This window comes from Sturnus vulgaris, chromosome 4 (assembly GCF_052056855.1).
Source record: "Sturnus vulgaris isolate bStuVul1 chromosome 4, bStuVul1.hap1, whole genome shotgun sequence".
NCBI classification, from domain to species: domain Eukaryota; kingdom Metazoa; phylum Chordata; class Aves; order Passeriformes; family Sturnidae; genus Sturnus; species Sturnus vulgaris.
Genome location: NC_142246.1, coordinates 25422768 through 25438379, shown reverse-complemented (window position 1 = coordinate 25438379; position 15612 = coordinate 25422768). Strand labels below are relative to the sequence as shown.

At 35.5% G+C, this 15612-nt stretch overlaps 1 protein-coding gene across 1 annotated transcript in view; it reads left to right on the top strand.

Annotated features, from left to right (window-relative positions):
- Positions 1-15612, top strand: part of NFXL1 (nuclear transcription factor, X-box binding like 1) — a 45769-nt gene that overhangs the window by 20979 nt on the left and 9178 nt on the right. Inside the window, exons 16-20 of the mRNA XM_014887963.2 lie at positions 1222-1362; positions 3810-3976; positions 4714-4783; positions 12198-12302; positions 13570-13656. Of these exons, the coding sequence (XP_014743449.1) occupies positions 1222-1362; positions 3810-3976; positions 4714-4783; positions 12198-12302; positions 13570-13656 (570 nt within the window). The remainder of the gene's footprint in view (positions 1-1221; positions 1363-3809; positions 3977-4713; positions 4784-12197; positions 12303-13569; positions 13657-15612) is intronic.

Below are 15612 nucleotides of genomic sequence, written 5' to 3'. Positions count from 1 at the left end.
GGCCAAGCCACTGGCAAAAGACAAGAAACTTTTTTCTATTGATTCCTTTTCTTCCATTTTGATTATTTGAATCATCTTTCTGTAAAGAGAGATGTGTGGTAGGACTTGTTCAAAGTGGTAGGAGATTGCAGTGAGGGCTGTAGAGTTCAAAGAGAGAAAAGGAATGGGTACCCTGCAAAGCTGTTCAGTCAACTGCATTTGCAACATAAAATCACACCCTTAGTCTTGTCAAAGTGAGTTATATCATATTAGCCTCTTGTGTAATAATATCACAAATAGTTATTCTCTGTGAAGTGATCATGAAATTAAGAAAAAAAATCAATTTTTTTGACAGCATCACAGCAAACCATCCTTTTTTGTGTAAGTATTACATAATTGGAAAATGCTAGCAGTGAGTTTCCTCTAATCCTTTTGTATGGAGAGACTTGTACTATTCAGCTTTAGGCAGGTAACCTAGTTAGGAGTTTACATTGATTTCAGTACCAATGAAGAGTAATGGCTTCTAAGTAGATGCTCTGAAGAGTACTACAGAGTTCTGTTAACTGGAGTGTTGTCCTCAACTTGGAAAGGACAAATGTTACCTAAGACATTAAAATCTTAGTCCTGTTAGAGAGTAATTTCTGCTTCTCCCTACCGCTCCTGAGAGTTATATTTGATGTAGTCAGTATTTGCTTTTCAGAGTTTCTGGCTTGCAGATTGTTTTCCATTTTTCAAACTGTAAAATATTTTGGGTTTAATGGTGACCATAACACAATTAAGCCTGTGAAAGTAAACTGTTCCTGTCTTCTGCAATAATAGCAAAGTGGCCTAGGAACCGTTAATGGAAGACATGAGTGTAATTCAGAAAGATGGAGGAAATGACACTAAAAGATTTGAATGTAAAATAGTCATTCAGAAAGAAAGGGAAACTATCTGCAAACGTTAGTTTGTTTAATGAAGTGTGGTTTTTTTTCCTGTTATAATCAGTGTAAAACGAATTTGTGTGGATACATTGTTATGTGGACAGGAACCCAAATGATACTTAAAAAAAAAAAATCACATAGAATTTCACTCGTGTTTTCTCTTTTACAAAGATATGGGAGAACCAAAACTTCTCTGTAATAATTCTGTGTCTCTGTGTGTGTAAATATATGTATCTCACACACTATATATGTGCAATGTTTGTATATATATCCCACCTGCATATCTATATTTGTTTATTTATTTATTTTTAACTTTTAGGTTAGTCCATTACCATGTCACTCTGCAAATCCCTACTCATGTAAGAGACTTTGTGGGCGGCTTCTTGATTGTCAGAATCATACCTGTATGAAAGAATGTCACCATGTTACTAAACTGAACAGTAGTGCAGATGGAAAGAAGGTAAGGTTAATTTATTTTTGCTTTTGTTTTTGTGTATTTTATATGGATATGCATTGTATTGAATTTTTCTTGGAAAATAAAGAATTTGCAGCTGGAAGGTATAGATCTATTCCAGAGCCTGCTGGGAGACTTGCATGTTTGCTGTTCCCATTGATACTGTGACAGTTAACTAATCTGTATTTCCTTAGACTATAAATCTGAGACAGCATTACATTTTTTGCAAATTCTACAACTTTTTGTATTGACATTACTTCGATTTCGTCAGAACCTTGTTTAACACCCTTGAGAGCTAACATAATCTGAAGTTACTTTTTGTAGCTGTCGAGATCAAGGAAGCTACTGATAATCTCTATATACAAATGCACTTGCGGTCTACTAGGGAAACTATTTCCTGAGGAGAGCTTAAACAGGTTGAGGAGGCTGGGAGACCTTTAGGAGTGCACTGGAAACGTTGCAGAATTGCTGAAGACTTTTCAAAATACTGAGGTGGTATATTCATTTTTATCAGTGTCAACTAGAAACTGTAATTTATGCAATTAAGAAGTTGTAGGTGTTTACTTGAAGATAAGATGAAACAAAAGTATAAAGCTTAAAGTTGTTCAAGGTATGAGCAGTACACATATGTTTTGCGGTTTGGGAAAGTTATGATTTGGAGGAAAATGGCTTCTCAAGGTTTTTTTAAGCATTGCTTTAGAATAAGTTGCAACATGGGCAGTCTGGGCATTTAGAAAACAGAGAAGCATTCATTCAGTTCGGTACAAAGCAGAAATGTTATATTTTAACTAGCTATTATATTTGACTTAAATAGCATAATATCCCTGTGGATTAGTGTCCTGGAAGTGGTGGTGGTGTCATCTAATAACTGTATATTGTAGCTAACACATTTATCTATTTATGATTGTGGAAATTCTGTCTGAGGAGTATGGGCTGTTAGTGCAACTGGTGGAAGAGTAGCTTGCAGGAATAGACTGACATCAGTAAATAGTGAAATCAGTAAATCCCCGGTTCTGACTGTAAGAGGCTGCCTGCCTGCTGCTTCAGTTAAGCCAATTAAAATGTGAATGATTCAGGACTATTCCTAGCTCCATTTTGAATGAGGCAATACATTCTCAGAAAAATGGGAGTCTATGTACCTGCAAAGTATGGGTAAATCTCATTTCTCAATTTTCTTCAAATCTGATGAACTCAAGTTGGCGTTGACCTTTAGAGCTTTTGTTCTCTTGTTTTGGTAGACTAAATGTAGTCACAGCTGATTAAATTTCTGGCTTATATGTCTGAGTAGTGATTTTTCTGTCTGGAATTTCTGCATGTTGTGTTATAAAAATGTTGCAGAGAGGCCAGCTGTTTGCTTTTACCTACTGTTAAATGTTTATGTCATTTTTCTAAATTATTTTAGTTGCTGATGTTTTTCTTAGATTTGAATTTTTGTGAGTTAAAATTTGTAAAAGATCATTGTACAAAGATTTCTCTTTAAACCTCAGCAAAAATTGTTCAACTATAGAAGGAGAAGGAAAGGGGACTGAGGAAAAACTATCAAAACCTTAAAATTCTTATGCTGTTATTTTGAACAGCATCAAATGGAACATTGGTGTTGGAATAGTCCTTTTGGGGGAGGTTTTGTGTATCTTCATTCTTGGATAAATGTGCTTTACTTTAACTGACTTTTTGGAAACTGAACATAGAATGTGATAGTGGGCCTTAAATACTGTGCTGTATAGGTTCAGTTGATAAATCATGATAATCTGTCTGGGTGTATTTGACCACAGACTGGAGTTCTGCAAGTGTTGTTAAGAATATGAGCAGAAATGAAGTTTATTCACTGTGCTGTGATGTTCATCACCTTGTGCCAGTGATCATATCACCTGGAAGGAGAGTGACATCACAGCTCTGGTAGCTTTGTGTAGTCTGTGGAGTAGAAGCAAGACCTTAGGCAACTCCTAGGATATACCCAAGTTAATAATCCTTTTTTCAGATAATACAGAGTATCTATCATATGTGTATGGAAATGGAATGACTAAAAGTTTGCTTCTTAAAATTAAGCAAACCAACCCCTCCACCCCTGTATTGGAGAGTAATGTGTAATGACACAGGCATTACGAGAGCACGATGTGTGGGATAAGCTAGCTTTGAATATGCAATTACTTATTTTTCTAACAGTTTTCCTTAGAGAATTATCAGGGGTTATGGCCATTTTCCAAAGCACTAATATTAAGGAGGTTCTTTTATGCCCAGGAGGGAAAATAGAATTCTCTTTGACTGACAAACACTGGCATTTCTGTTTTTTTCTTAAAAAACATATTTTAATAATTAGTCTTGCTTGTGAAATATCTTACTGAATGGCTTGATTCTCATCACCCCAGCCCTTTCTTCTGGTAACAGGTCATTAACAACACCTAACAAAACAAATACTTGGCATTTTCTTTAGTGTTTTGTTTTTATTTTGTTAGGCGGGTCCAGAATGTTCACAGTGTGAAGAGGAGTGCACCAAGCCCCGGCCAGCTGGCTGTCCTCACCGATGTGTTTTGCCCTGTCATCCTGGGGATTGCCCATCATGTCACCAGATGCTTAAAATAAAGTGTCACTGCAAACTGTCAGTACTGTATATTGAATGCTTGTAAGTGTCAGAACACAACCCAGCTTTTCATTTGAATGCTATTAACTGGAAATAATTTGAAATATCTGGGGATGGGAGCTACTCTTATGGCCATTTATAAAATTTATCTTGATTATAATTTCTAAGATAATTTTTTTCTATTTAAATTTTGCAAGTGTTTGCACATTGCTAAAATTGCTATATGGAGTTTCATGAACAGAAATTGTTTTTATAATACAGATAATCCTTTGAATTTTTCAGATACATAGTAATCTGCCTAGCATTTGTTCTATATGTGCTTCTTTTAGAGTATGCAAAGAAGAATTTTGTACAAGTCTTAGAATGAATGTAGTTAGTCTGGAAGGTCTTTGTCTTCACAGTTAACGTCCTTCAATTTCTAGCTGTTTTAATTGAAAAACTGCTTAGTTTTTCAATTTGTACATATTTTTAATCATTTGTATGTGTGGATAGACATTAAGCTAAACTTCACGAAATATGAGTTGGAGCTTGGGGATTGTTCTGAAAATATTCGTCATATGCAAGTATCTTTTTCTTTGTTCATTTTGTTTAAAGTGCCTCAAGTCCTCTAAATTTGTGTGGGTTTGTCTGTAAAACAGGGCAGTTTATATTAGTCACACAGGATGTGGACAAATGAGTCCACTTTTCTTTACAGTGAAATATACTGAAAATGCACCCCTAATTGCATTGACTTTTGTTGTTTTTAAATTGGAAATTTTTTTAAACACATCTTTTTACAGAAAACTAACGTGTGCTGATTTAAAAGAAAAGGAGCTTCTTATTTCCTGCAGAAATCAGTGTCCAAAAGAGGTAAGCCGTATTAACAAAGAAATATTTGAGTTGATGAGTATGTGGAATTTTGTGAATATAGGCCAAACAATCTAAGGAAGCTTAGTCTAAGTGAATATGTTAAATGATAGGTGTGGAGGTGGTTAGTGAGCTGTACTTGAAGGACATTTATTAATGTATTGCTGTCAACTAGGAGGATTATATTAAAGAAACAGAGGTTTGTCTCCAAGGCACTAATGGCTTGAATGTTTAAGCATGCAGGTGAGGTTAAATGTGGAAGAGTATGTCCTCTGAAATGGTTAAAAACTGGTCATCAATTTATATCTGGAAAATTATAGGATGCTGTTTTATTAGGAGAAATGCTGAAAATTGTGCTTGCTGTTCTCATCGAAGTGCAGGTTTAGAATCCCTATCTGTGCAATTTGGAGGCTGAGGGGTTTTATACTTAATAAATGAGATGAGCTAATGATGCCCTATTGTGTTAGTGAAATATATGTTAAGTAGTGTTAAAAGGAAGAGAAGCCAGTTAGTTTCTGCTGTATCTGGGTACATCTAAAGATTTGCTTGTGAAGAAGAGAAGAACAATATCCTTACTACATGATACTTAGACTGTGAGCCAGTAGCATCAGTAAAGAAGATTCCAGTTCAATACTACGTTTGGATAATAAACTTTGTGGAACAGAGCAGGAGCTGGTTGGAGAAGCTACCAAATTTTACAAGCAGCTTAGAAGTGTTTCAGGATTTCTCTTGCAGCAGTGTAACCCACGAATGGTTGTGAGAGGTGGGTCAATGGACTTTGTCCTTGTCCCTCCCAGCCAGTGCTGTGGTTGTGTGCTGCTTGTGTGCTTTCAGAAATTATTTGTTCCTTAGTTGTCATTAATTGTGCTGAGAGTGACAGCTCTTTCTTTACTCCATTTCCCACTAGACTGTTAGAAAATGCGTGAAGTGGAAAAGCAGGAATTTCATTATCATCCAGTATTAGAAACTTCAAATTTGAATCCTTGTCTTTTTTTTTTTTTTTTTTTTTGTTTTGAGAAAATGCAAAAATTTACAAGATTCTTCCTGCTTTCCCAACAGTGTCTGTTTCTCCGCTTTTCAGTCAAGATTGTGTTGACCCCGACAGGAAAGCTGTGCTGTATACATACTTGCATCTTCTGCTTTTTGCCCTTGTAGATGTCTATCTGATGATTTTTTTTTTTTTTTAATGTAAATGAATGTTCCTGTCACAATTTTCTCATCTGGATGTCTAAAAGCTTTTTTCCTGGTGGGGGAACACTTTGGGATATTCTTTAATTATCCATTTACCTCTTAATTTTGTCCTTTCTCGTCCTTTTCTGTTACTTTGTTTTTATTTGCTCCAAAACTTCTTTCTCTGTATTTTCAAGAGTGCTTATAATCTCTTATCATGAACTATATGTTCTCTACTTCAGCTTCTCTTCAAATAATTTTTTTTCCTGTAGCTCATCTTTGGCTTTGATTAATGTAACTGTTGTGATTTTTCTGAACATATTCCCCAGACTTTGTCTGGGATTTAAAATCCACCTAGCAGTGGTCCCAAACTTTAGCTTGCAGTTTAGAATTTCCCTGTTACATAGATGATGTCTTTTTTACTAAGTTTGGTGGGATGTGAAATGAAGAGTATGGCATCAGAATTTACATTAGTTTTATAAAGCTTTAACTTAATTCTAAAATTCTTACTACTATAAATGTTTTGGAAAATAAGGTTTTTTGCAGCTTCTGCTGTCCAGGGAATGGTTCTAGTGTAATTGATGGTTGAAAAATACATGTTCTTCCTTTCCTGTGATGCTAGCTCTAGCTCTTACTGTCTTGCATGAAATGTAGAAGTTACTAGCTATTAGTACCTTCTTGCTTCAGGTAGTTCATATCTTTGTGTTGCAGTTTGTCATGCTTTATTCATACTCATACTTTGGTAACTACATGGATACTGTATGGGTTTTTTTACAATTTCTTTGTCTGAAAAATCTGTTTTATTTATCTGAATACTGAACAGTTCTAGAGATGATCTGTTTCTGTTTTATATACAAAATATATCTCTGCAGCTTTGCGAAAATTACATACCTGTATCATTATATAAACTATACTAATAGCTCTCTTTTAAAGGAATAGTTGATAAACACAATTTGAAGGGGTAGTCTTAATAGACACCCCCCTGCCACTTCCACCACCACCTCTCCCCAGCAAATATAGGCCAAACCCATGTTGTTGTTTTTGTTATGTGAGATGAGAACTTAGAAACAACTTGGCCAGGAATAAGATGGATAGGACTACTGAATTTAGAGCATTTACTGATTGCAAATCTAAAATGTCTGCTCAGAACTAATTTGGAAGTGTTTTTGTGTGTAGTTCTGGAAGCCTTAAGTAAATTTCAAATTAGTATTTCTTGAGAATTTTGTTATTCAGTGTCAGGAGCTGGCATTGAGTCATTCTCAGCTCAATGAAGTTGATGTTTGCTGTAAATCAGTGTGCACTATCATTCCTAGCTGACCATAGTGCAACTTAGGTTCAATAGAATGCAGTATTTTACTGTAGTTGTCATTTTGAGATGTTTTTGTAATGGACATTGCAGTAGACTGTATGCTACCATATTTATTTAACAGTTGCTGTGCTACATTTGGGGACAAAGCAAACCAGTTATATTGTCTGGTCCTTTGAAAACATGCTACAGAAGTTTCACGCTTTTCTCTTGGCTATTGCAGTATAAAACTAAAAAAGTGGCTTCCAGCATTACATAGTGCAGCTCACATTTCCTTTCTGCTTTAGGGAGAAGCAGTGTCTTTAATGCTGCCACAGCTGTTATATATGAGATATTTTAATTAAAAAGTTAATTCTCTTGTTTGGTAATAATAACAAGATATCCTGTTGAGGGAAATGCATCTCTTTTTTTCTTAATCAGGGTGATTAAATTCTTATGATTGTGCTTGCAGATGTTTTGAGACAGTTGTTACACAGAAGTTTTAATTTCTATCAATTTTCATTGTTCATGTTTTCCTGTCAGTATTTGTGAATCTTTATTCCATGTAATTAGTATTTTTTGACAAAATAGTCATACTTTGTAGTTTGACTGTGCACTCTTCTTTTGTCTTGATGTGAAATTATGATAAATTTCATTTAACATGATAGTGCAGTAGGGACAATGTCATTTTCCCCCCTGTACTCAGCACTGGTGAGGCCACATCCAGAATCCTGTTTTAAATTTGGGGCCCCTCTCTAGGAGAAGGACATTGAGGTGCTGGAACATGTCCAGAGAAGAGCGACATTGCTGGTGAGGGGTCTGGGGCACAAGTCTGATGAGGGGCTGAGGGAGCTGGGGTTGTTTAGCCTGGAGAAGAGGAGGCTCAGGAGGGACCTGGTCGTGCTCTACAACTGCCTGAAAGGAATTTGTAGACAGGTGGGGATTGGTCTAATGTCACACAAGTGACAGTACAAGAGGAAATGGCCTCAAGTTTTGCCAGTGGAGGTTTAGATTGGATACTGGGAAAAATGTCTTCACAGGTGGTCAAGCATTGTACTGTGCCCAGGGAAATGGAAAATGGTAGAGTCATCATCCTTGGAAGTGTTCCAAAAAAGGTGTGGATGTGGCACTTGGGGACATAGTTTAGTGGTTCACTTAAGGGACCCAGTGATCTTAAAAGTCTTTTGCAACCTTAACAATTATGTGATTTTATAAATTTTATAAGTATGCGTATCTTTTTGGGTTTTTTAATGCATTGAATTAATTAGGCATTCTGGAAATAAAATTTAGTTCTGTAATTAAATTTTGCAAAGGTATGTGGATTGCAAAAATTTAGTTTTGTCTTTGGAAGTGGTAAAATTCTTTTTACTTAGCTTTTGGGATCAATGCTCAAAAGTGCTATTTTCTTTAGTACCAGACTATTTTCTTTATTATCAGATGCATATTAACAGGTTGTGTTTGTTACCTTCTGTTGGAGTTCACCTAAGCCTCCATAAGTGTTGACAGTTTATCATCATAAGGTATAATGTTAAGATTTCACAGCATTGCCTATGGGAGAAGTATTTGTAGGACATTATTTGATTGGTTTTTTATTTTTTTTTTCAGAGCTGTGGATTAAATCCCTTCTTTTAATGGCCTTGCCATATCAAACATAAAGCCTGTTCAATTTGGGCTTTAGTCCAGGAGCTATTGACAATAGATTTTGTACAGTAGAAAAGGATCTAAAGGAGTCACATGCTTTCTGTTTTAGCACCAAATAGTTCAGCACTGACACTTAAAAATAAGCAAAAAAAAAGATCCTTTCCCATTACATTTTTTATCCAGCAGAAGCAGCAGAATGGTTGCTTTTGTTTTCTGAGATCACAGGGAAATGTTATTTTGCTGTTCATTTCATACCTTCTATTGATTTTTTGGCTTTTAGTGTTGGTTTTACAGTGGAGGGAGTAAGAAGAAAGTTCCCTGCACAGAGGTACAGGACAAGAAAAAAGCTGCCAGGGAAACTTAAGTGTGTCCTTTGTGTTCAGTATAGGATTAAACATACTCTTATGCTGTAGATGTTTTGGTCTAATGGTGTCTAAGGAACTTAGAGGTCGAGGTGAGGGATACTGCCTTAAATTTGCAACTCTGACATGTCAGTTAGGACATGACTGTTTGGGCTTTGACACTATTAATGAAAATGTGCCTAATTACTATGGAAGAGTAAGCTGGAAGTAATGGTTCTAGCCATGACTTGTTCTAGTCCGCATGAGGTGACTTGCCGGTGAGACTAAATTGATTTATTGTGTATGATACTAAGTGGATTCATTGTGTATGATGCTCTTGTGTAGGAAGCCAGGAGCCAGACCCTTCTATGGCACAGTGTTCATGCAGTGGTAAATTGGCTTTGCAAAGACTGTGGTCACTTGTGAGGCAACTTGGCCATTAGACTCCATGTTCTGAGTGGTCGTCTTACCTTGGTAGCATACAAAGCTTAGACAAACTTCTCCCCTTACATTTTCAAAATGAGGCAAAATAATTTTTTTATTTCAGGGACAAATATTTGCTGATGATCAGTTGTGCCTGATAAAAACCTAAATTCCTTCTTTGATAAGGTGATTAATTTATTTCTTTTTCCCTCCAGATAAAAAGAATAGATGAGATCTGCTGCATAAGGCTTCAGCAGAGTGAGTCAATGCTACTTAGTGAATAGTTAGTTCAGGTACAGGAGAGGGTTAATACCAGCATGAAGGTGGCTACAAGAAACAACTGTAATTGATTATCTTTTGAACAAACCACCCAACTCCCTCCCCAAAAACAATATCAAAACTAAAGAAAAAGTTGGAGCAAAAGATATTAACAATAAGGAAGATTTCCCAAGGACTGAACTGACACTTAACTTTGCATTGTTTTCAGTAATGACCTTGGCAGGCAAAAACTTTGTAATTTTCTCATGAAAAGTGGGGTGTTGTCAGTGTATGAGAATTGAGGACGTGCATCTGTAGAGCACATGTATTGGGGTCATGTTATTAAATACAGAAAAAAGCCAAAACAATAAGACCATACATGTGAAGCTTATAATAAGCTCCCAGGAAACAGCAGATATTCTTATTTTCACAGCATGATCAGCTGGAGAGAAATGCAAAGAGAGCTGAAGATGTTGTGGGGAAAGTACTCCACTAAGAAGGAGGTGCAATTAAGGCATTGTACAGAGTCCTTCTTACTGAAATGTCATTTGAAATATTACGTGCAGTTCTGGCTGTATATTCAAGAAACATTGATTGAACATAGTTAAAATTCAATTATGGGAATACTGTGATTAAATAAAGAGCCTTTTAAGAAAAGACAGAAATACTTCAATATGAGGATAAGAACTGTGGCTTAGACTACCTAGAACAAACTCAGGAAACTAAAAAAAAAAAGCTCTTGCATCTTGTAATGAGCTCCTGGAATACCCTGCTTAGTGAAACACTAGAATAGGGTCAGAATGGGGGACTGTATTCACAGCAAGCTTTCATCCAGTCCTGGAAGGATACATGAGGTGCCTGCCTGTAGGAGGACTGGATTTCAGACTAAACATGGTGACTTAAAGGTACCTTCTAGTCCTGTATGAAAAATTGTGCTGAAACAGTAAATAAAAAACTGAGCTGAAGCCACGAAGTTTCTATTAATAGCTTGTGACTGTCATGGACATAAAGACATGTATATATATTCCATAATTTTAGTCTGAAATATTCATGATCTGTTTAGGTGTGAGTTTCATGATACTAGGTCAGATGTTGTGCCAGTTCCAGTGGACTTCTGAGAACCCAGATTTACTACTCAAAGTGTACCCACCTGGCTTTGATAGTTACTTACTGTTTTCATTCTTGTGGATGATGTAGTATGTTGTATACATTTTAAAAAAAAATTAATAAATGCGAAAAATGTATCTTAAAATTGTATGTCTTAGAGCATTTTCCAATTTGTGTTAAATCTCTTGATGACAGTGAAGAGGTGAAATTTCACTTTTAATAAAGAACACTGTCTAATGCTATTTTAAGTAGATGGGGGCTTTAAAACTCTCTGTAAGTAAATTGCTTAGATGTCTTCTGTGAGATTCCACCTTCAGTTATTAACAGTATTGTGTTATGTAATTGAAAATGGAAAATTGTTATTGTGAAGACTTCCTATGAGCATATGAGCAAGGGATATTTTTAGTCAAGTTCTTAACAATGAAAAAAATCTGTTTACTTTCCTGACATATTTTATCTAATATAATGCTGGGAGCACTGCTACTGCTACTGAGTTCTTATCACTCAGCATACTTAAATTAGTAACTCAATTCTTATCCAGTAAATGAATGATAATATTTTCTTTGTAAGTTAAAAATTGCATTGGCAGTAAAAAAAAAAGTCTTTTTCTTTCAGATGGCAGAAATGGTATAATCTGCCAAATGCAAAATTTAGGATTTTGTGAAATTATTTTGGATATCATAAGAATTTTGGTGACTTTTATTTGACTTTTGCATAGTTCAGATAATGCTTGAATACAAGATTTCTTCTGAGGTATTTTTGATTCTGATTCTTTCCTCTTCTTTTTTCACTCTGTCTAATCTACAAGTAGCTACAGTACATATAATTTCAGTTTTCAGCGTTTTTGTACCTTAGCCATTTGTATTCCCTCAGCATAGAGATAGATAGGGTGATTGTTGTATATATTACTGTGGAAATGACTGTTCTTGAAACGTGTGAAAGGAGGAATTGTCTTCTAATCAAGCTGTAAAAGAGAAATCATCCTACAGGAACTGAAAATCAGTAAAAAAGAAGCAAACATTTCCTCCCACAAAAAAAAAAAGAAAATAAAAATCAATTATTTCACAAGTTAAAAGACTGATTAACTGAATGAATTTTCTGTTAAAATGCTATGTCTAAAATAAATTCTTACGTTTTTGGTAGTTTTACAGTGTTTTATTGATGAGCTTTATTTGTGTTTTGTTCCTTACAGTTGCCCTGTGGTCACCGGTGTAAAGAGATTTGCCATTCAGGTAGCTGTCCTCTTAACTGCAGCCAGAAGGTTAAACTCCGATGTCTCTGTAAGAGACTGAAAAAGGTAAGTTTACCTTTTGCATTTAAAAGTTGCATTTTTTGAATGATCTGTATTCTTTGCATGTTTCTGGGCTTGTATGGATGGGTTGTGTGGATGCTGCAGATTGGAATAGGGACAGTTGCTATAGCAGAGGTGTAACAATTCACATGAGCTGAAGATCTGGCTTGCTGTATCAGAAGATGCACTCGATAATAAAAAATCTTGTTAATTCTAAAATATGTTAGCTGCCTGACTTAAGATAGCTTTATCTTCGTGCACACTTAAATTTTTGTAGTTTTGTAAGAAAAATACTCAGATGACCTGGAGTGATTTGAGAATAAAAATTACACTTTTATGATGATTTTGGGAAAATTTACAGAAGTTGGAATTAGCACAGATGCTGTGAAACCTGACCTAATGTGATTAATTAAGGCTCCTTGCAAACCTAAAAGGAAGTACGGGCATCAGCATCCTTAGCTTCTAACACAGATAAGGACAAAGTAATATAATAAGTTTACTATAGCAATATACAGTATTATGAGGGGAACAGCAGAAATTCATATGAAGTCTTGACAAATAATAATGTCTTAATGAAAAAAAAAACCCCATGATCCGTCTTAAATAAAAGCTGTTTAAATTACTTTTCTGGACCCAGTTAACGTCTGATCCTTCCATCAGTTCCCCAGAGTCCTCAGCTTCTCCAAAATACTTCTGGTGCATCTAAGAAGTCTTGCAGGAGGGTTGCTCAGCAGGAGAAAAGATGACATATATAGAACAAGTGCTTAAAATTGATCAGCCTCTGCTTACACATAACCAATTTGTTGTTTTCTTTTGTTAATATCTTCAGTACTAGGAGAAAGGAAGAAAGTATGATTGAGAATGACTTTATTTCCCACCGACCAGACTTTGTCCTGTAATTTAAGACTTTAATCTAACTATAATCTAAGTAAAGATAATCTATATGAAATTACTGAGACTCTGAATGCAAACTTTCTGCCAGAGGTTCAGAAGGTTGTCTTACTTGTCTAAGGCAAAAAAAAAATTAGTAAAGAGGAGAAAAATTAAACTGGACTATTGATTTATTCTTCCTTTCGGCTTATCTTGCGAGAAAGAAGGGAAAAAAGAGGACAATTTAATGCATAATTACAGGTTGAAATAACATTCAATCATTAGCTTTATTTTATATATAAAATCAATGTTTTACTAAATAGGAAAGTTTATTTTCGTAAAAAAGATGACAACTGAAATCTTATGAAGGGAAATATTATGAAAGACAAATTATGTTTAACAGGAAGTACAGTGCAGCAAGATACAAGAAGGCCAAGTTTCACTGGAATGTGATGCATTATGCAAGGAAATGAAGCGGAAAGCATATGAGGTAATGTATCCATTGTAGCTATAATTTCTTCTCAGAGCTTCAATAAAAGTAGAAAAAAGAACACATTTTTCAAGGCAGTACCTGCAGAAATACAGTGTAAGTGGATGTGCTGTTGAGTAGGAGCTATTTCTTCAGACTTGAATTTATGAATGGTGTTAATTGACTCAAATGCCATTTTAAAACAGTATTATTTTTCCTTTTTTTCTTTTAATTGATTAGAACTGGTTCTTTCCTCTTTCACTGAGAAGAAGTGATGATCAGTGATGATAAAATAGTCATTAGTTCTATCAGACTAGAGTCAGATTACTTCACAAGGCATTGTAAGGTCTGTCTTTCCAATGAAGGTTTTGCAGCTATAAGTTGCACTGCTTGTCCAGTGTGGAGTATAATCCTGCCACATGGTATTAGTTATCCTATACTGGAAGAACTGAGACTTTACAGCAACTGCAGAAAATACTACTTAGGCTGCTGTTAATATGACTTCTCCCTAGCTCAGCTGTTTTATGAAATAAGGAATTTACTGTGTGCTGTCACACAGAAAGGAAGGATATGATCCTTGCTGTTACAAACCTTTAATAAAAACACATACAGAAAGGGTTGATTCATAAGTTGCTTGGGTTTTATCAGGTAAGTATTAGATGTGATAAATTTACAACCCAAGAACTCAATGGGTAAAGCTGGCAAGTCAACTTCTGCTCAGATTCTCAGGATTGATTGACAAGTTCTAACAAGGACCACACTGACCAAATCCTGCAACTTTGCAAGCAGGTCAAATGCTAAAACTCTTGGGATATGCCTATAGGGAATCGTAGCCATAACAAGCAGTTCCAGTAAGAATGTGAAGCTAAGTTCATAGTATATGGAGTCCCTCCCTAAGCAAGGTGAACTCACAGTCAGACTGCATGAGCTGAGAGCCAGCAGCAGCATGTCTCAGTGTGGTGCAGTGTCGGTGCTGTTTGACTGGAGCAGATACTACTGCCAATTTCTGACCCTGATGTTGTAATCCACAGGGAGCAAATGGCTACAAGTTTCTGCTGTAAGCAATGCCACAAACATACTGGATGGCACAACCTAGATATGTGTACCTTCTTCTTAGAAGAATGTGTTATTTACTTGTTTTGGAGTTTTTGTATAAAGTGATAAAGTTTTTTATTTAAATTCTTTCTAGGCACCTTTCTGTAGCCTGTGTTGGCTTACTAAGCAAATGACATACTAGAATAGTCTCCTATTATAGGCACTTGATGAAAGTGGTTTATTTATGTCTATTACTGTTTAATGTGTCCACACTGGAAAAAAAAACTTGTTGAAAACTGCAGACATTTACAAAGATAAATTAGTTTGCACATTTACAAAACACCCATTAATTTCTAAACTGAGATGCATTAATTCTTAATGAAACTTTTCATATCTGGCATCTAGTGAGTAAACACTTCTTACTCAGTAGGTGCCTAGGAATTGAATGTGTCTTTTACTGTACATTTTATTAAAGTAGTCCTAGAAATGTTTTTCCATGCTGTGATTATAATAGTTAAGGTTCCCTTTATCTGTATACATTATACCTTCGTATCTTATACAAATATGACCACATCAGTGTAAAAAAAAAAAAAAAAAAGCTTTTCTATTGCTCTTTTCCACGTTTGAAGGTCACTTTTTCTTTTGTAGCTGAAGTTTTGCCATTAGACGGCAGTGAAAAACGAGGGGGCTTGTTGTGTAGTTTTTTTGCACACCAGACTTTCAGATTTCAGATGTGCATAGCTGAAAAGGTCCTTTGCACACATTTCTAAAAAGACTCTGGCATTGTATCTAGATTAATGAAGTTTTCAATAGTGCTTTTATTTGATACAAGGTTAGTAATTTAAAAATTTGTCTGAAAACAGGACTTTTGTCCTTCCCCCAGTGCCTGCTATTTGAGCTGCAGCATGCTAAAGCATGAGCTAGTGTGCTTTCTTTAATCAT